This window comes from Prionailurus viverrinus, chromosome B2 (assembly GCF_022837055.1).
Source record: "Prionailurus viverrinus isolate Anna chromosome B2, UM_Priviv_1.0, whole genome shotgun sequence".
Taxonomy (NCBI): domain Eukaryota; kingdom Metazoa; phylum Chordata; class Mammalia; order Carnivora; family Felidae; genus Prionailurus; species Prionailurus viverrinus.
The window spans coordinates 37,337,019-37,358,768 of record NC_062565.1 but is presented as its reverse complement, the minus strand read 5'-3'; the positions used below and the strand labels follow the sequence as shown (position 1 = coordinate 37,358,768).

At 39.4% G+C, this 21,750-nt stretch overlaps 1 protein-coding gene across 1 annotated transcript in view; it reads right to left on the bottom strand.

Moving 5' to 3' along the window:
* The window catches only part of DNAH8 (dynein axonemal heavy chain 8), a 338,484-nt gene that overhangs the window by 142,365 nt on the left and 174,369 nt on the right, over positions 1-21,750 (bottom strand). Inside the window, exons 54-59 of the mRNA XM_047860389.1 lie at positions 20,551-20,788; positions 13,464-13,606; positions 12,869-13,003; positions 12,087-12,209; positions 5,979-6,192; positions 3,523-3,632 (exon numbers count right to left, since the gene is read on the bottom strand). Of these exons, the coding sequence (XP_047716345.1) occupies positions 3,523-3,632; positions 5,979-6,192; positions 12,087-12,209; positions 12,869-13,003; positions 13,464-13,606; positions 20,551-20,788 (963 nt within the window). The remainder of the gene's footprint in view (positions 1-3,522; positions 3,633-5,978; positions 6,193-12,086; positions 12,210-12,868; positions 13,004-13,463; positions 13,607-20,550; positions 20,789-21,750) is intronic.

Here is a 21,750-nt window from a genome sequence, read left to right as displayed (position 1 = left end):
TATTTGAATATCATAATCTAGATTTCACTGTGAAGATCTAAACTCAATCAACATGACTTCAAATATCTATATATCTATAATAAGTTGACAGGCAAGTCCGACATGCAGCTATAATGACGAGGTAGCTTTTCTGGGTTGTGTTTGTGTCTTTGAACAAATTCACTTATTATTTCTACCAAGTTCAGAATCCAAACAGGCAAAGCTATAACAGTGATACATTCTTGTACGGAGAGATACCTGTTAAAGGATAAACTTGAGGTGTACTAGGTGTGGGAAGCACTGCTAGCCATGGGTAAAGATTGTAATTGACACCACTAGCATCATTTTTGAACGTGAAAACAACAATACTGGTGATACGAAGTAAACTCTCTACATGATTAGTTCAGGATAGCATATGCTTTCTCCAGGACCTATTCATGGTATACGCCTTTTCCACATTGAAAAAGTACCCCAGTGAGCTCATAGCATTATTTTTACAGGCTAATTCACAGTGTACGTTAAGACAGCAGGTAGCCAGGGAAGACAGAATGAAGACAAGTGTTATTTTATCAATTATCCTTCAATTTCCCTCTTTGCTCAGTTCCATTTGCAGCTAAAATGTTCATTCTATTCACCAACATGTAAAATTATATTATAAATATGCAGAAATAAAGGCTGTGTGAATATTGCTTATAAAAGACTGCCACTTTGCTGTAAAAGACTACCACTGTGATGACAGCTATTGGCAACTCAAGCAATCATTAAAGAGAATCAAATAAATTCCTTTTTTCCCCTCTCCTTCTCACACATTAACCTTCTTCATTCCTTTCAATTGTTGTCAACTTCTTTCTTTTCTCACCTGGGCTTCTGCTTTAAAGCTGTGTAGACTAATGTAAAGGTGAAGTGGTATACAAGAACTAAAAATGCTTTGTGAAGATGGGAGGTTTGAGGAAAAGATACAAAAAAGGGGGTGCTGCTTCTATGGGAATGGGGAGGGGAGGAAGATTCATTCATTATTCAATGGCTATTTACCTCCGGCTGCCTGTAAGAAGACACCAGAGTGACTTAGAAAATACTATAGTAAGTAGCAGCTCAATCCGCTGCCATCAGGGAGCTTCCATTCTAGTCGGGGGAGTCTAGCAATAAATAAGAAACAAATATATTGGTAAACAAATAAGCTGACAAATAATAATGACATAAGTCATGGTCAGAAAAAATAAAGTAGGGTCAGGAGACAGATAATGCCTGTGATAGCCCCTCTGAAGGTAAGAATGGTGAGAATGAGTAGTATATGATGGCCCAAAGGACCAAAAAATGTGGGGTGTTCAAGGAACAGTGCAGTGGAGGGCAGTGCAGCTGGGGAGAGAGGCAAGCAAGGGGCGGCTCTGGTGGAGTTTCACAGGCCAGAGCAAGGCATCGGGTTTCACTGTAAGTGTACCTGGGAGTCTACTGGTGGTTTTAAGAGGGAGTAAGGATCTCTGATTTACTTCTTTGAAAAGCATCTTAGAACTGTGTAAAGAACAGACTCTAGGAGGGCAAGGAGAAAGCAAGTCACTGTGTGGTCCAGAGGGCAGGTGCCGGAAGCATCTATCAGGGTAGTTGCTTCGAGAGAGAGCTCAGCTTTGGGATATATTTTGAAAGCACAGTTGCTGAGACTTGCTGATGGATTGGAGGTAGGGGGTTGAGGGAGACAAATCAAGCACGGCACCAGTGTTTTAACCTGAGGAGCAGGATAATTGGTGTTGCTATTAACTAAGAGGCAAAGGTCTGAGGGAAGGTCATATTGAAGGACACTTGAGGGTTCTGTTTGGACACATTAACTTCAAGATGGTTATTGGACATCTAAACAGTGATGTCTACTAAGCAGTTAGAAATAAGTATACAGCCAAGCAGAGAGGCCTGGAATGGAAGCTGATTTTGACATTATCAGCACAGAGATGGTGTTTAAGGCCCTGAAGCTGGAGAGACCATCTGGGTAAAGCATGGAGATAGGGAAGAGGTCCTAGCATCGAGATCAGGTGCACTCCAGCATCTAGAGGAAGGGAAGAAGAAGGGGGACTTTTAAAAAGATAGCCTGTCAGATAGGAAGAAAACCAAGAACATGAGGTCTTCAGAAACCAAGTGAAGAAAGTGTCAAGAGGGATAATTTATGTCAAATGCTGCCAAGTAAGAGGAAGAAATCAACCTTTAGATTTGGCAAGATTGAGGTCTTTGGTGACTTTGCCGAGAGCAGTGAACAAAAGCCTGTGCAAAAGAGGTTAAGGAGGTAAAGAAAGATGAAGAAATAGAAGCAGTAAACATTTATACAACAAAAAAAGCTTTGATGGAAAGACACCCAGTAGGCCAAAGCTTTTAAGAAAATATATATACATATATAAGACATGACATTGAACAACAGCCCCACTGGAAAAACAGATGGATCTTACCACAGAAAATTATTTCAGATGCTCAACCCTTGCCATTCCTTTTGGAGTTACTTTAAGAGAGGCAGAACAGCATGTGCAAAGACCGTATGTTGGCAAAGGGCAGCCCCCATGCAAGGAACCGGTCACCATAGGGGGCTGCGTGGATGGAGAATTTCATAAGAAACACCCAATTCCTCTCCTGATAATTCTTTTTTTTTTTTTTTAATGTTTATTTCTTTTGGAGAGAGAGAGAGGCAGAGAGAGAAGGAAACAGAAGATCCAAAGCAGGCTCCGTGATGACAGCAGCAAGCCCGATGTGGGGCTCGAACTCATAAACTACAAGATCCTGACCTGAGGATCTCTGACCTGACCTAAGTCAGACGCTCAACCAACTGAGCCACCCAAGCAACCCTGTTAATTTTGGATCTAGAAATTCCCTCATCCACCCCGGAATCTGAGAGGCTGGCACCCTCCAGAAGTCTCCAGGACATAAGCTTCCTCCCAGATGTGTGTAATTGGCCTAATGAATGTTTTTGGCATATACCTCCACCTTGTTTTTACCTCAGACCTACACTTAATTGTTTTCTCACGAGCCTGCTTTAAGCCATCTTGGTGACAAGCTATATGTTTCCTGAGCTTTACTTAGGGCACTGGCCCTGTGTCTTAAAATCTAGTCTATTTTGTTAAGTACACTTCCACCCATTTACTAATTCCCACTCCATCTCAAGACTCACACAAGTTAGATTTTAAGTCTCAGATAGCTAAGAACATCTGGAAATCCATGTATTCAGTCAGTCAGGAAATAGGTGAGTGTCTGAGATAAATATCAGAGTAACAAGCAGAAAAGCAGTGTCCTCGTTTTAGCAAAATTCTACTTTATCTTGGATGTCGTGTGTGGTTTATAGTAATGTCTCATACATATGGAAAGCATCATCCAGTCAGAATATTTGCTCCCTGGAAGGAAAAGGTGTCATAAATCTATTTGAGCACATAATTTGTCTTTTCAAAAAAAAAGAGAGAGAGAAAGAGAGAAAGAAAACCCACTACTCCGTGATGTGATGATAAGTTCATGGGCCACAAGGTGAGAACAGGCCAAATAATAGTAGATTTTTTATTACGGACAATGACCCTTCTGTACCTTAGTCCACTGCCACAGCACTCTGCCTGCTGAAACTAAATTTCCAATCATCTCACATATTTCAGGTTTGAACTTTCTGCAAGGATCAAAGTACCCACAGCCAATAAGTCCTGGAAAATAAAACAAGATTGAAAGTACAAGCTTACTAAAAGATAAAAGGTACATGTTTATCCCAGGGAATAAATCGTTACAAGACCAACTAAGCTGGGTGACGTTAAGCATTTCTCTTTCCATGTTTAGTTTTCAGTATTAATCATATCAGAGATACCATTAATCATTAATCAAAACAGTTTAACAAATAAGCAAACACTCACATACGGATGACTAGACTGAGAAACACAACCTTGCCGGATGCAGTAGAAGCCCCTGTTTGCCCGTCGCTGTCCACAACCCCTTCCTTCCTCCAGAGGCAGCCACTACTCTGACCTAACAAGATACCGCGACTTGCTTTTCTTTATAGGGTGGCCCACTTATGGGTTTGACCTTTAACATTTTCTTTAACTTCAACTTTTGAAATTTAATTTGATGGAATCGTATCATATATTCCTTGGTGACCTGCTTCTTTTGCTCAACCCATTTCTGGGCTTCGGCCATGTTGAAGCACATAGCTGTGTTTGTTCATATTCACTGCTGCATAATGGCATTAGGCTGTGTGCCTAGACCACTATATGGATCCACTTTTACTGTCAATAAATATTTGATTGTTTCAAGGTTTCTGCTATCATGAACATTGTTCTATAAACATTCTTGTAGAACATGTGTGTCATTGATTTGTGGCACAAATCAAGTAACGATGGGTTAAGGGTTTAAATATGGAAGGCAAAACTGTAATGTTGGGAAGAAAACACAGACAATATCTACATGACTGCTGGATAGGAAAGGACTTCTTAAATGAAACTCACAAAGTGAAAATCATAAAGGAAACAAATGATAAACTGGCATATGCCTGGAAATGGAACTGCTGTGGGTGTCCACACATTCTGCTTTACCAGTAATGAGGTCCAGTTATTATCCACAGGGCCTGTCACAATTTATACACCCACCAGTAGGGGGTGAGTGTCTCAGTCCTGCACATTCTCCCCAATGCCTGATTTTGTCAGAATTTTTCATTTTTGCAAATCAAGTGGGAATAAAATGCTATTTCCTTGGTGATCTATCTATCTATCTATCTATCTATCTAGAGCATGCGTGCATGAGCATGGGACAAGCAGAGAGGGAGGGAGGAAGAGAATCCCGAGCAAGCATCACCTTGTTAACATGGAGCGCAATACACTGCTTGGTCCCACAAATCGTGACATCATGACTTGAGCCAAAATCGAGTCTGATGCTTAACCAACTGAGCCACCAAGGTGCCCCTCCTTGGTGTTTTAAATTTGCATCTTTGCATCTTTGCCCACTTTGGGGCTTGTCTTTTCACTCTTCAATATTGCTTTTTAAATGAACAAAAGTTCTTGATTTTAATCTAGTCAAACTTGTCATCTCCTTTTTATGGCTTCTGCTTTTTGAGTCTCATTTTACAAGCTCTTTCCAGGGGCACCTGGGTGACTCAATGGGTTAAGTGTCTGACTCTTGATTTTAGCTCAGGTCATGAGACCAAGCCCCACTTCAGGCTTTGTGCTGATATCATGGAACCTGCTTGGGATTCTCTCTCTCTCTTCCACTCTCTCTGACCCTCCCTTGCTTGTGTTTTCTCTCTCTCTCTCTCCCAAAATAAATAAATAAGCAATAAATAAATAAATAAGCAAATAAATAAATAAATGAGTTTCTTTTCCTACTCAGCTGTCATGCAGATATTTTCTTCCAAATATTTTATATCTTTGCTTTCTATACTTAGGTCTTTAATCCAACTGTATTGATTTTATTCTTGGTGTGAGGTAAGGGTTCAATTTCAATTATTTTCACATAACAATTACTAAAAAAGTCCCAGTACAATTTGCTAAAAGTCTTCCCTTTCCCTTCTAATCTACAGCACCTGCAATGCCAATTAATGTCCATATATACATGGGTTCATTTCTCTTGTATGTCTTCATATATATAATTTTTAATGAAATAGTTTATGTGAGCATAAATTTGTTATCAAAATTCCCATTTCATTAACATATCAAAGTGCTACATTTGACTTGATATATTACATTGTTAACCTATAATACATGTGCTGTCATTCATTAGCCCAAATTTCTCTGATTAATTGTGTCAAAAAAACAAAAACACAAATGTTTGCTTACACCAAAGTCAAACTTCAACAAGGCTATTTCTAAATATTCCTGAGTTTTAGAATAGACTATAAACATGAGTCTTCTTAATATTTAGTCCCTCTTTTCTGGTATTTAATTCTCAATTTCAGATTCTTAATCCCTACTTCAGACAGAGCCTTTTTATCTCTTAAATAAGGTTTTGCATGGCTTATGTCCATTATGTAATAGGATAAAAAAATGTAACACCAAGAACAGTCATACCAAAAATTTTGTCTATTGAAGCATTTGAAGGCAAGGTGCAATTAAACACAGTAAACTGTCTTTTTAAACGTTGTGGAATATCATTTCGACCACCTCCAGGGTGGATCATTGCTGCTATGAGCTGCACATCAACAATAGTAGTGAAGTCTCCAGGCTTATCTAAGCTATACATTCCTTCCATTTCCATCATTTGTCGCACAATCTCATTAGTTACCTGAAATATACACAGTGATAACTTTAGTAAGTATATCTATCACATTCCTGCATGGCTCTTACAAAATAGTACACATGAAATGGTCAACTCTTATCAGTGAAAGTGCTTGCAAATGTTGATAATAACCTGCAAGGCAATTTTATGTAAATGCTACCACTCATGGGGGTGTCTGGGTGGCTCAGTCTGTTAAGTGTCTGACTCTTAGTTTTGGTTCAGGTCATGACCTCACGGCTTCACAGGTTCAAGCCCCACATGGGGCTCTGTGCTGACAGTGCGGAACCTGCTTGGGATTCTCTCTCTCCCCTTCTCTCTCTGGCCCTCCCCTACTCGTGCTATCTCTGTCTCTCTCAAAATAAATAAATAAACTTTAAAAAATACTTAAATGCTACCACTCATGAATTAAACCATAAGCTAAACGTCTGCAACAAGTTCAGTGTACTCTTCACCACCTTGATAAAATGGATCTCCAAAGAAATTTAAATAGGCAAGTTACAAAATATTTGGTACAATTACAACAGTAGTCAGAGTTACAAATATCAACATTTAACATTTCAAAATACTTTAAATCAGAATGTGGGATAGTTATTCCTGAGCCTTCAGGAATGTTTGGGGTTTAAATTTTATGTCCTCATCTTCCTTTACTGAAGACTCTAACACAGCTAACACTTCTTCCCTATTGAAAATTTTTCCTCTCTCGGCTTCAGAGGCTCAATTATTTCCAGGTTTACCTTGTGACCCTGGATCACTTCCTAAGTCATTCTTTCTCCACCTATCCCTCTCATGTAAGTGTTCTACAGAGTTCTATCATTCTCACTATTTCAGCCAATGTCATGTCAATCCTATAACCTAAAGAATCTCAACTCTGTAACTAGCTTCAGATTCCCTTCTAAGCTCCATGCCTGTATATCCAAATTCCTACTAGGCATCCCTGAGTGGATGACACACAAGCACCTCAAATACGACATTCTTTCATTCAACACATATTAATGACCACTGTGTGTCTGACTCTGTTGTAGCATAGACAAAAATTCCTGTCTTCATGGAGCATACATTCTAGTGGTAGGAGAAAAAATATATACACATGTACGCTAGTATGTATATATGTATGTAAATAAAATGGTATGAGTTTGGGAAGGAAAATAAAACAGAGAAAGGAAATAGACAGTGTTCGAGGGTGCAACTGAATATGGAGAACACGGGAGGATTCACCTCACAAGACATGCAACCAAAGAATATATAACCTCATTGCTTGAAGGAGGTGAGAAAGCAAACCATTTAGGTATCCAGAGGAAGAATATTCCAAGAGGAGGAAACAGTAAACATAGAGGCTCTGAGTGAACATTATATCCAGTGTATACAAGGACCAATAAATGTGTTTGGGGCAGAGTCATGGGGAGGTAAGATCAGTCAATGCAGGGTCTTTGGGTCATGGTAAGGATTTTGGCATTTATATTCTACAAGTCTGATGGGAGGATTTTGACCAGAAGACTGTGTCATGATCTGATCCATGTTTTAATTGGGTGCTGATGTGAGCATAGACTGAGAAGGGCAAAGGCAATGGGGAGACAATGAGGAGGCATTTGTAATGATTAAGAAGAGAGAGAGAGAGAGAGAGAGAGAGAGAGAGAGAGAGAAAGAGAGAGAGATGGTGGCTTGCACCAGGTGTTGGCAATAGAGGTAATGAGTAGTGGTAAAATCCTGGATATAGTTTGAAGATACAGCCCACATGATTTCCTAACAGATTGAATGTGGAGTTTCCACTTCTTGATATTAAGAGGAGTATTTCAGGAGCAGATCTAGGGAGTAACAGGAATTTGGTTTTGGACATGGTAAGTTTGAGATCCAAGTAGACATCCCTAATTGGTTAAGTGAGTCCGAAATTCAAGAGCTCTTCAGCTTATAGATGATATCTTAATATGCCTCCACTCTCCTCACCTTACTGCTGAGAAGTCTCTCTTGGATCCCTACTGAATGGGAGAGGAAAAGGAAAGAAAAAAGAAAAATAAGAGACTTCCCTAGGAGGCTGCGGCTTCAGGATGACACTTGCACAGATTTGCACCCTGGGTATGCATAGCCTAAGTGGACCAGAAACTTTCCAATCTTAGCCTTGCTTTGAGATAATCCTGACTGAATAAGCTCTTAAGGATCTGGCAGAAGAAAACTCAAAACCTGTCTTGATGAGAGCATATCCAGCTTAGGCTGTGAAACACAGTCATGATTAATTTTCCAAGGGTAATGATCTAGCAAGCAGTCAAAGATACTTACAGAAAATAAGACTTGTTCAACACACACAGGAACTATTAAAATAACAAAGAGCAGAAATAGGATCACATAGACTTCAGATGCTGAAATTAACAGACACAGACCTTAAAACAACTATGCTCAATATGTTTTAAAATTCATTTGAAAATTTGAAAATATATGCAAGGAATAGGAAACTATAAAAATGATAACATATTTTAAAGAGAAAATAAACAGTAGCTGAAACAAAAACTCAGTGGATGAATTTGACAGGAGATTAGATGAAACAGAAGAAAATTAGTGAGGAGGAAGACAAAGAGGAGAAATTATCTAGATCGCAAGCATTGGAGACAGGAAAGGCTGGGATGTAAGAAAAAAAGGAGAAATATACAAGGCATAGAAGAAAGTCTGATATACAATAGGACTCTGAGAAGAAGGGAAATAAGGAGGGGCAGAAATAATATTTGAAGAGATAAGGACTGGGTATTTTCTAGAAGTGATGAAAGACACCAAACCACAGATTCATGAGTTCCAGCAAATTCCAAACAAATAAGTACAAATAAATCTACACCAAGGAACATCATTTTTAAAAGAAAGAAAATTATAGGAAAGTAAAGCAAAGAGAAAGTCTTACAAGCAGCAAGTGAAAAAAAAAAGGCAGATTAAGTTCAGACGTGCCATGATTAAGTGGTAGCTGAATTCTCAACAGCAACAAGGAAAACAGAAAACAGGAAGAATATATTCAACATGATGGAAAAAAAACCCAGAACTGCGAGTTTAGAGTTTCACACCCCAAAACACTGTCTTTCAAATAAAAAAGATGAAATGACATGTGCAGACAAAGAATTAGTCATGAAAAGACCTTCTCTAAAGTAGGTTCTAAAAGCAGAAGGAACACACCACATGCAAGGTCTAAGAAGGAAGAATGAAGAAAGAGCAAAGAAAGTGGCAAACAAGCCAGCAATGCAAATGAAGAGTGAATATATAAAAAAGTAAAAATAATGTCTTGTGGGAGTTAAAAAAAAAAAGGGGGGGGGGACACCTGGGTAGCTCAGCTGGTTAAGTGTCCAACTTCAGCTCAGGTCATGATCTCACGGTTCATGAGTTTGAGCCCCACGTCGGGCTCTGTGCTGGCAGCTCAGAGCCTGGAGCCTGCTTCAGATTCTGTGTCTCCCTCTCTCTCTGCCCCTCCCCTACTCATGCTCTGTCTCTCTCTGTCTCTCTCAAAAATGAATAAACGTAAAATAAATTAGAGAGAGAGAGACTTAAAATACAAATCAACAATAAAATGATAAGTTAGGAGAGAGATAAAGGAAATTAAGGTGTTCAAAGGTCATTGGATATACAAGATAGGAATAAAGGGTTTATCTTTATCTTTCATTACCCGTGTATGCAGGATATACTGTCTAGGTAAGCATTAGAACACAGAAATTGAGTGCAGTGTATAGGTAGTAAACAAACAAAAGGAAAAAGTCAATCTTCTCAGGAAATAGGAAGAAAGCTACAACACATGTGTGCTCAGCAAACGGTAAGGAAATGGAGGTGTTAGAGGTCCGAGAAAATGAAGAAAGTATGAAGCAGTCATGTCACAGAGAAGGAGCCTGAATGGAAGCTGAGGTCTGTGATGATGATTTAAGTTTATTTATCTATTTTTGAGAGAGAGAAAGAGAGAGCAGGGGAGGGGCAAGGAGAGAGGAAGAGAGAGAGAGAATCCCAAGCAGGCTGTGCACTGTTAATCATGACCTGAGCTGAAATCAAGAGTTTTAGTCAGTCAGTTTAACTGACTGAGCCACCCGGGGCAGCCCCATGGTGATGATTTTAAAATGAAGCCAGAATTGTGTGGTTTTCTCCAGCCAAGCTTAGCTGCATAGGTGCAGGTGGGTGGAGAGCAGGCCGAGTTTCAACAAGGCTTTAATGGAGTTAAGGCTTTCACAGGTGAGTAGAGGGTGTATGCGACAGTGATTATAGTGATGGGTCCTGGAATTCCAGCTAGGAAAGAAAGGAAGTGAGGAAATGAGAGGAAATGAGGGATAGTTTAATGATGGCAGGAACTATGGATCGTGGTAGCTCTCTCTCGAATCTGGGAAGTGGAGGGAATAAGCTAGAAAGGGTGGATATGGTACAGAGAATAAAATGCTTGAAACTGAGATAATGAAGGGGTCACAGTTCTCGATAATAACAAGGTGTAGGTATGACTGCGTGGATGACTAATTCACCCAGGGTGGAAGACACGATCATCACAGGAGGAACTAAGAGGTCAAGATCACGTATGTCAGTATTGGCATCACCAAGAATTACAAAAAGCAGGCTGCATAATTTGCAAGGCCCAGGGCAAAATGAAAATGCAAGGCTCCTTGTTCAAAAGTAATTATTAAGAAATTCACACTGGTGGCTACAGAGCATTAAACCAATGCAGGTCCGTTTGAAGTATGAGTCACTGTGTCAGCCCAGTTTCCACACACATGATGCTGGCCCCAGCAAGAGGGAGAGTAACAGTGATCCAGGAATGGAAATCTTCAGGGTGTTGTCTGAGGGTCTGAGGTGACAGCAACAAGGGAAGCATGAGGTGGGATTGATCCCTCCACAGGGCAGGGGACAACAAGAGGCAAGGAGGACATCCCCCCCACCTCTAGGCCCAGGGGCTCAACTTGACTGAGGAAAGCAGCCTCCCAGGTTTCCATTAGAGCAAGCAGGCAAAAGAAAAATTCAGAGAAGCTGCATTTACAAGCAATTCTGTGGATGAACTATGGCTTCCAGGGGCACATAGAAAGGTTTCAGGGGGGCACCTGGGTGGCTCAGTCGGTTAAGCGTCTGGCTCCAGCTCAGGTCATGATCTCATGGTTTGTGGGATTGAGCCCCGCATCGGGCTCTCTGCTGTCGGTGGAGAGCCGGCTTTGGATCTTCTGTCCCCCTTTCTCTCTGCCCCTCCCCCACTCACTTGCACACACTCTGTCTCTCTCAAAAATAAACATTAAAAAAAATTTTTTTTAAGTGAAAGGTTTCAGAGTGGGAAAAGTAGGAAGTAAGGTCAGAGAAGTGCTGTGCAAAGCTGTTTGAGGAATAGTCTCAGGTGAGCACAGGACCTGGGAGTCTGGACCTCCTAGAGGTATCTGAGGTGAATCCACATAAAAGGCCAGATGGAATGGGTGCTGGCAGGCTCCAGGTAGATGTAATTGATGAAGCAGTGGGCAGTGGTGGGAGGGAGGTGTTGGCAATCCCACAAGGAACATGCAGAACGCTGACAGCATCAGTGAGGTTCTCTGATGGGGAATGCCTCTGGGGTTGACAGATGATCACAAGGGGGGACACACGCATGGCAGAGTTAAAAGGAAAAAAAAAAGGTATTTTCTACATCAGGTATTCCTTGGAGGGAGTATGTAGAATAAGAGGTAACAGAACAAAACTAAAACCCTGGGGAAAGGAAGAGAGGAGCCAGAAAGGTCACTGAAATCACGAAGCCAGAGAGACAGGTAGGCGTATTGCTGAAAAGCCCACAGGGACCTCAAGAAGGGAGAATGCCAGCTATACCAGAGAAGTCAAACAAAACAGAACTGCTACTAGGGAGGCTTAATAAGATGAAGGCTATTGACATTTTTTACATATAACTAAAAATGCTGATTAACTATCATCTACAGGAGATATTTTAGTCATACCTGATCTCCCCATTCATTAATCACCGGCATATTAATATCATCAATAAATACAGTCATTTTTCTGCCTCCTGGTGGCCCGTATGTGCTTCCCATTCGTTTATCCACATAGCTTTCAATGGTTCTCTGGAAAGAGGAAATGGTTTAAGTGTTAGATTTCAACCCAGATTCCTAAAAATGCTGAGCGTGTCTCTCAGAGTGAATTGAGTTACTTAATATACATAAATACCATTATTAAAATAGACATTGTAGGGGCGCCTGGATGGCTTAGTTGGTTGAGCATCGGTCAGACTGCTGGTTTCGGCTCAGGTCATTATCTCATGGTTTGTGAGATGGAGCCCCGAGTCGAGTTCTACGCTGACAGAGCGGAGCCTGCTTGGGATTCTCTGTCCACCTCTCTCTCCGCCCCTCCCCCACTCACACGCACATGCATTCTCTCTCTCTCTCTCTCTCAAATAAATAAATGAACTCAAAAATTGTTTTTTTAAATAAACAGTGTAAAATTGCAAAAAATAAGTTACTGAAATATTAATCATTAATTTTTTGCACAAAGTTCAGCTTCAGCCTCAATATTAGGTCAAAATATGCTATTTGGCTTTGGTTTCCATCTTAGCCTAGGGAAAACCAATAGCTGAATGCCAGGTGCAGCCACATTTCCTACACACACACACACACACACACACACACACACACACACACCAGCTTTTATATGCATACACATTTTACTGTAAACACCACTCAAAACATTTAAGATGTTGATTACCTCAGCAAGTGATGGGTTTTACCTGAAACATGACTGGTTCTGTGGCAGATGAAAAGTTTAGACTTTTGGATAACTGTACTTCAGGATCGTATCTTTTCAAATAGGCTTTAATCATTACAGTTTTCGCAGTCCCCTGCTCTCCCGTGAGCAAAACAGCCTGCAGTAATAGGATAGTCATGGTGAAAGGGGTTGTGTTTGGTTTTAAATGCCTTATGGCTCTAGCAGCCATTTTTCATTCTAAAAATTCATATGACTAATTTTTAATTACTTTTTAGAATTAGACCCACGTCAAAATAAATCCTAGTTCAATTAAAAATTTAAATGTGAAATGTGTACTACAACTGTGCTGGAAGAAAAAAATGGGCAAATATTCACGTGACCACGAGAGAATGAGGGACTTTGTGAGCATATGACAGCTTTCCTTAGCAAGCTGGAAGTCAGAAGTTCAGGGGATACTGAATTGGAGTGTATCCTGGGGTTCATTCGCCAAAAGTGTTTCCCTTAAATGGCACCACTTCCGGCCCCTTGTGCTGGAATTTAATTTTTCTATCTGTACCGTGTGAAAAGGGATGTGTTTCATACAGGTTTGTGATCAGCTAAGAAACTATCAAACTTACTTTATATTGTTTTGCAATGGTGTCTATCAAAAAATTTGTTCTAATATTGTCAACATTTGGAACCAAAATTGATGAATATTCTGGAATACTGTCAGTTGGATAATAATATGGCTGTAGTTTCTTATTCCAGTGCTCCCAATCACCTATACAGTAAGTACAAATTCATCTTAATAAAACTGCACTCTTTGAAAAGTATCTCAAAATATAAAAATGCAAATGCCATAAACACCCAACAGAATCACATGGACATTTAAACCATTTTCCAAAAATATGTGAACATATCTGCTTATCTAATATATATGGCATTTGATCATTTAAATTCGTTTTGCCCCTTCACAAAGCCAGTTTTTAAATTTCTAAATCACTCATCTAGAGAGATCTGGCCTGAAAGGGAATTAGAACTGGCTACTGGTAAAACCAATGACATGTTTAATATCTAGTAGGGAAGCCCCATCAACTGAAAGGATAAGGAAGACCAAAAAGGGGTTAGTGGACATAGAATGTTTGCCATGAGAAATGGGGAAAACAAATCTAGCCCTGAAACTAGTTAATAAAGTGCTCAGCCTATTGACTTAACAGTAACTACTAATTTATTAACTGATTTTAGATAGCCCATAATTTACTGACGGATATTATTGGTATAAGAATTATTTTTACCACATTTCTTCAATTATAAAAAAAATTGTATTTACATTTAACATATGTGGAATGTGCCTTACAAATCTACAAAGACTTATAACCACCATTGGCTAGGCAAACTTGGTCAGAGATGTTCACACTGTTGCCATAAATTACTTTTATTGTTGGTATCGTATTGTTCATTTTAACTGGCTTTTCAGGAATATTACACTATGATTCAGGATTGTATCAAAAGAGTTACTGTGTACATAGAATGCATGAAAACAGAGCACAGGCTCACACATTTGAGAGTAGCAAAGAAAATATTCATCACTGGAGGAATAACCTCAATCTCAAATTTCCTTGCAAAATAACAAGTCATTTGGTAAGTGTAGGTGTTAACTTTTAAGAAACTGATAAACTTTTTCCAAAGTGGCTATCCCACAGAGTAGTATATGAGAGTCCCAGTTATTACACATTCTTGCTGATATTTGGTATTATCAATCTTTTCATATGGCAATCATTGTAATGGCTGTGTAATCATAGCCCATTCTAGTTTCAGTTTGCATTTCCTCGATAACCAATGATGTTGAATATCTTTTCATGTGTTTTTTCACCATTTTAAAATCTTCTTTGGTCAAGCATCTATTTAATTATAGTGCCCATTTAAAACATTTTGGCTTGGGGCGCCTGGGTGGCTCAGTCGGTTGAGCAGCCGACTTTGGCTCAGGTCACGATCTCGCGGTCCGTGAGTTCGAGCCCCACGTCGGTCTCTGTGCTGACAGTTCTGAGCCTGGAGCCTGTTTCTGATTCTGTGTCTCCCTCTCTCTGACCCTCCCCCATTCATGCTCTGTCTCTCTCTGTCTCAAAAATAAATAAACGTTAAAAAAATTTTTTTTTAATAAAATAAATAAAAATAAAAAAATAAAAAATTTTGGCTTGGCTGTCTAACCACTATTATGGAATGGCAAGAGTCCTTTATGTTTTCTGGATTGAATTGTTTTATCAGATATATTTTTTATTTTTTTAATTTTAATTCCAGTATAGTTAACATAGAGTGTTATGTTTGTTTCCAGTGTACAATATAGTGAATCCACAGTTCCATACATCACCCAGTGCTCATCATGACAAGTGCCCTCCTTAATCCCCATCACCTTTTTCAACCATCCCCCCATCTGTCTCCCCCCGCCCCCATAACCATCAGTTTATTCTCTACAGTTAAGATCTGTTTCTTGGTTTGTCTTTCTTTTTCCCCTCTGCTCATTTGTTTTATTTCTTAAATTCCATGCCTGAGTGAAATCCTACGGTCTTTGTCTTTCTCTAACTTATTTTGCTTAGCATTATACTCTCTATTTCCATCCATGTCATTGCAAATGGCAAAATTTCATTCTTTCTATGGCTGAATAATATTTCATTGTATATCTATATACCATTTCTTCTTTATCCCTTCATCTGTCAATGAACACATGGGCTGCTTCCATAATTTATTATAAATAATGCTGTAATAAACATAGGGATGCATGTATCCCTTTGAATTAGTGTTTTCACATTTTGGGGGTAAATACCCAGTAGTGCAATTGCTGGATCATAGGATAGTTCTATTTAAAAATTTTTGACTAACCTCCATACTGTTTGTTTTCCACAGTGGCTACACCAGAGTGCATTCCTATCAACAGTGCAAGAGGTTTCCCTTTACTCCACATCCTCGCCAACACCTGTTGTTTCTTGGGCTGTTGATTTTAGTTGTTCTGACAGGTGTGAGGTGCTATCTAATTGTAGCTATCTAATTGTAGCTATCTAATTGTAGTTTTGATTTATATTTCCCTGATAATCAGTGATGTTAAACATTTTTTCATGTATCTGTTAGCAACCTATATGTCTTCTTTGGAGAAATGTCTGTTCATGCCTTCTGACCATTTTTGAATTGGATTATTTGTTTTTGTGTGTGTTAACTTGTATCAGTTCCTTATATATTTTGGGTACTGACCCTTTTTCAGATATGTCATTTGCTACCTTGTTGCTACCTTGTTAATATGTTATTATTCTGGAGAATATTCCATGTGCACTCAAAAAGAATGTGTATTCTGTTGTTTTAGGATGGAATGTTCTGAATACATCTATTAAATCCATATGGTCTAGTGTGTCATTCAGAGCCACTGTTCTCTTGTTGATTTTCTGTTTGGATGATCTGTCCATCAAAGTTTGTGGGGTATTAAAGTCCCCTACTATTATTGTATTATTATCAATTAGTTCCTTCATGTTTGTTATTAACAGTTTTAAGGATTTGGGTGCTCATATACTGGGTGAACAAATATTTACAATTGTTATATCTTCTTGATGGATAGACCCCTTCATTATGATATAATGCCCCTCCTTCATCTCTTGTTACAGTCTTTGGTTTAAAATCTAGTTTGTCTGATAGGAGTATGGCTATTCTGGCTTTCTTTTGATGTCCATTAACATGATAGATGGTGCTCCGTCCCCTCACTTTCAATCTGCAGATATCTTTAGGTCTAAAATGAGTCTCTTGTAGGCAGCATATAGATGGGCCTTGGGGTTTTTTTGTTTTTGTTTTTGTTTTTGATCCACTCTGTCTCCCTATGTCTTTTGATTGGAGCATTTAGTCCATTTACATTCAAAGTAATTATTGATACGTCTTTATTGCCATTTTGTTACTCGTTTTATGGTTGTTTTTGTAGTTTTTCTCTGATCCTTTCTTCTCTTTCATAATTTGTTGGCTTTATTTAGTGATATATTTGGACTCCTTTCTCTTTATTTCTTGCATATCTATCACTGGTTTTTGATTTGTGGTTACCATTAGGCTCGTATATAACATCTTCTCCACATAGCAATCCATATTAACTCGATGGTTGCTTAAGTTTTGGATACTCTTTTAAATACTATATTAAAATTCCAATTTTTAATTGTTTGTTGTGAGCATATAGAAATACAACTTATTGTTGTATATTGTCCTTTTATCCTATGACCTTGCTAAACTAATTCACTGGTTTTAAACACTTTTTTGAGGATTCTATACAAATGGTCATATTGTCTACAAATAGAGGTATATTTGTTCTTTTCTAATCTGTAGATACTTTATTTGTATGTTTTTGTTTATTTATTGACTTACTGCACTGATTAGACCTTCTAGTACAATGTTGAATAGCAGTGATGAGAAAGAACATCCGCGTCCTATTTCTAATCTTGGCAAGGAAATATTCAATATTTCACCAATAAGTAAGTATAAATGTTATCTTTTCTGTAGATGCTCTTTGTCAAAATTATAAAGCTCCTATTCCTAGTTTACTGAGAGTTTCACCATGAAACGGTGTTAAATTTTGTCAAATGCTTTTTCTGCATCTATTTAGAGGACTGATGATGTGTTTGGCTTTTAGTCTGTTAACATGGCAAAATAAATTTATTGCTTTTTCAATGTTACTCCAACCTTCAATTCATAGAATAAATGCTCACTTGGACTTTACCTGTTAAAATTTTTTTAAGAAATGTGTGTCAGGGCACCTGGCTGGCTCAGCTGGTAGGACATACAACTCTTAACCTCAGGGTCATGAGTTCAATCCCCACATTGGGTGTGGAAGCTACTTAAAATTTAAAAGGGGAAAGGAAAGAAATATGGGTCATTGTTCCTAAGACATACTGCTCTACAGTCTACTTTTATTATAATGCCTTTCTCTGGTTTTGATATCAATATAACATCATCTTTATAAAACGGTCTGGGATGTATCTCTTCCTTACGTTTAATGTCTTAGAAGCAGTTTTTGTACAGTTGGTATTATTTCTTCCTTAGGTACTTGGTAGAATTCACCAATAAAGACATCTGGGCCTGGGGTTTTCTTTGTAGAAAGGTTTTTAACTATACATTTTTGGTGAGTCTGGGGATATGTAGGATATCTATTTCTTCTTTTTTTTTTAATTTTTTTTTTCAACGTTTATTTTATTTTTGGGACAGAGAGAGACAGAGCATGAACGGGGGAGGGGCAGAGAGAGAGGGAGACACAGAATCGGAAACAGGCTCCAGGCTCCGAGCCATCAGCCCAGAGCCCGACGCGGGGCTCGAACTCACGGACCGTGAGATCGTGACCTGGCTGAAGTCGGACGCTTAACCGACTGCGCCACCCAGGCGCCCCATTTCTTCTTGATGAGGTTTAGTAGTTTGTACCTTTCAAGGAATTTGTCTTTTTTATCTAAACATGTCTGTTTCATCATCAAACATACCTTCAAAACATTGTTTCTAGTATTCCCTTATTTTTTAATGTCTATACGGCCTGTAGGGATGTTCCCTCTTTGATTCTAAACACCAGTTAATTTATGTCTTCTCTATTTCCTCTGATATTTCTGGTAAGAGATGTATCAATTTTATTGATCTCTTAAAAAATCCATCTTTTGGGGCAGCTGGGTGGCTCAGTCGGCTGAACATCCAACTTTGGCTCAGGTCATGATCTCACATTTGTGGGTTCGAGCCCTGCATCGTGCTGTGTGCTGACAGCTCAGAGCCTGGAGCCTGCTTTGGATTCTGTGTCTCCCACTCTCTCTCCCTCTCTCTCTGCCCCACCCCTGCTGGGACTTGTGTTTCTCTCTGTGTCTCAAAATATAAAATAAAACGTTTAAAAAAATTTTAAAACCCCCCATCTTTTGATTTGATTGTTTCTGGATTGTAACAATTCATAAGTAGATTTAAGGATGCATTTCTTTTTTTTTTTTAATATATGAAATTTACTGTCAAATTGAGGATGCATTTCATTGTTAGTTTGCATTTGGAGTTAGAGCTCCCTTTTATGAACCCAAATCTTTAATAGCATCTAATCACACATAGAATTAATTTAATCATTCTGATTAAAAATGCCCAGCTGAAAAAAAGTTCACTTCATCTCAGTCTCTTTATAAAGGCCTTTAAAACACCAACTTTAGGGGAGCCTGGGTGGCTCAGTCAGTTAAGCGTCCAACTTCAGCTCAGGTCATGATCTCGCGGTCTGTGAGTTCAAGCCCCACGTTGGGCTCTGTGCTGACCGCTCAGAGCCTGAAGCCTGTTTCCGATTCTGTGTCTCCCTCTCTCTCTGACCCTCCCCCATTCATGCTCTGTCTCTCTCTGTCTCAAAAATAAATAAACGTTAAAAAAATTTAAAAAATAAATAAAAAATAAATAAAACACCAACTTTCACTTAATCCCTATTTTCAGTATGATTCTTCCACTCTCAAATGTGTCCAGTATCCTCCAACTCTAGGCAATTCTGTGTTTCACACTCTCTAAACACCAATTCTTCTGTGTTTGGCCAGTGTGAGGTGAGTGCAATTATCTACCAGTGTGATTTTGGAAAGAGGACCTGGAGGTTCTGTTTCTTAAACAGACTTACAAGCAGCACTCTGGTTTTTACCTCTGCCCTCACCCCAGTTTCCATTTCCCGAGCCATGGGAAGGTTCTGCGGCATACATTACATTGCCTCTCAACCCTTCCCCCTGCCAGTTTAGGACTTACCTTGCCCCGTGTGCCAAATCAAGTGCCACTTACCTTTCTGCTTTCTTGCTTTCAAAATGCTTTTGTTGCCATCCAGTGTCCTGTTCTGAGTTTATGCATTAAAACAAAAACAACAAATGCAGGGCTCCTGGGTGGCTCAGTCAGTTAAGCGTCTGACTTCACCTCAGGTCACGATCTCATGGTCTGTGGGTCTGAGCCCCCTGTCGGGCTCTGTGCTGACAGCTCAGAGTCTGGAGCCTGCTTTGGATCCAGTGTCTCCCTCTGTCTCTGCCCCCCACCCTGCTTGCGCTCTCTCTTTCTCTCTCTCAGAAATAATAAATGTATAAACTTTTAAAAAATGCTTTTGCTGCTTTGGGGTTTTAGGAAGAATCAGAGTTCAATACAGTTTTTAGGAAGCATGTTTCATCTTCTCTGGAGTTTAGAAGAGTTGGGAGCTACACTCCGGATAAAGGGCGCCAAACTCAAGGGCATTTCTCTTAGAGACAGGGAAGCTGGGCCCTGCCACACACAGGAGGCTGGGGGCTGAGGTGACAGCACCGGACTGTGCCTAGTCTGCTGCAGGTAAGAAGGACCCCATATGCTTGGTTCATTCTCTCATTATTCCGACATTTCCAACAGGGAAGTTGTGGGATTGATCTGTTACTTCATCATGAGGGTAATCTATGTTCTCTACACTGCTGCCTTTCTCTTCAAGCACCAGGATGTACATGATGTGAGAGGTATTGCCAACTTATTTATACAAGATTTCACTTAGGCCACTCCAAAAAGAGGAGAAGCCAAGAGTCTCTTACCAGTTTCCAGCATGGTCGATATGCAAAGTTCCACTATTTTTTGCATCTATGCTTTTTAAAAATGGTATTAGCAATCAAGTTATTTATAATCGGCTTAATATTCCCCTATAGAAGAGTTTATGAAAGTTTATATTTTTCTCATTGAAAAAGAGATCATCTCATTTCAAGTGTAAGTCACTGTACTTACCATAATCAGTAACATAAAACTCATACATGGTCTGATTTGTGCCTTTAGGTATTTCTGGCAAGTCTAACTTGCTTCCATGACTTCGTAAAAAGGCCTCAAGCTTTTCTCTGCTTTCCAATTCCAAAAGGGCTCCTAAACTCCACATTAGGCCAAACACAAATAATTTATGAAGATGTTCGACACATGAAATACCACCTTCTTCTTTGGAGGGAATTAAACCTTCCAGTAGAGTGAGAGACTGAAAATATTTGAAATATAATAAAATAAATTTTGGTGTTCAAATTTTTGAAATAAAAAAAAAATTAACATTTTGGAGTAACTAAACTTTAGATCCAGAAACTACCTAGAAAATATCTAGTCTAAAAGGAAAAAAAAAAGAAGAAGAAGAAAGTAAACATCTATTTTATTTAGGCCCTTTACTTTTCAGATGAGGAAACTGAAGCTCAGTGAGGTTAGTCACATGAGCTAGGGACAGAAACCACACCCTCTGATTTCCATTGTGGCATCTTTTCTGCTAGTCCAGGCAGACTTTTTTTTTCTTTTATTTTTTTTTTATGTTTACTTATTTCTGAGACAGAGAGAGACAGAGCATGAGTGGAGGAGGGGCAGAGAGAGAGGGAGACACAGAATCAGAAGCCAGCTCCAGGCTCTGAGCTGTCAGCACAGAGCCTGATGTGGGGCTCAAACTCACGAACCGTGAAATCATGACCTGAGCCGAAATCGGTCGCTCAACAGACTGAGCCACCCAGGCGCCCCCCACGCAGACTTTTTAAACCAGGATGACCTTTCTCTAAATGCTGTCTGCTGTTGGACAGTGATCAAGCAATATCTGGAGATAGGGTTTTTTTTCTTCCCTTCTTTCAAATATATTATCATTTAAAAATATTTATTTCAGGGGCACCTGGGTGGGTCAGTCGGTTAAGCATCCAGCTTCAGCTCAGGTTATGATCTCACTGTTTGTGGGTTTGAGCCCCGTGTCGGGCCCTGTGCTGACAGCTCAGAGCCTGGAGCCTGCTTCAGATTCTGTCTCCCTCTCTCTCTCTCTGCCCCTCCCTCACTCATACTCTGTCTCTCAAAAATGAATAAACGGTTTTTAGCCATTCGTGCAGTCATACCTACACCTTGTTATTATCGAGAACTGTGACCCCTTCATTATCTCAGTTTCAAGCATTTTATTCTCTGTACCATATCCACCCTTTC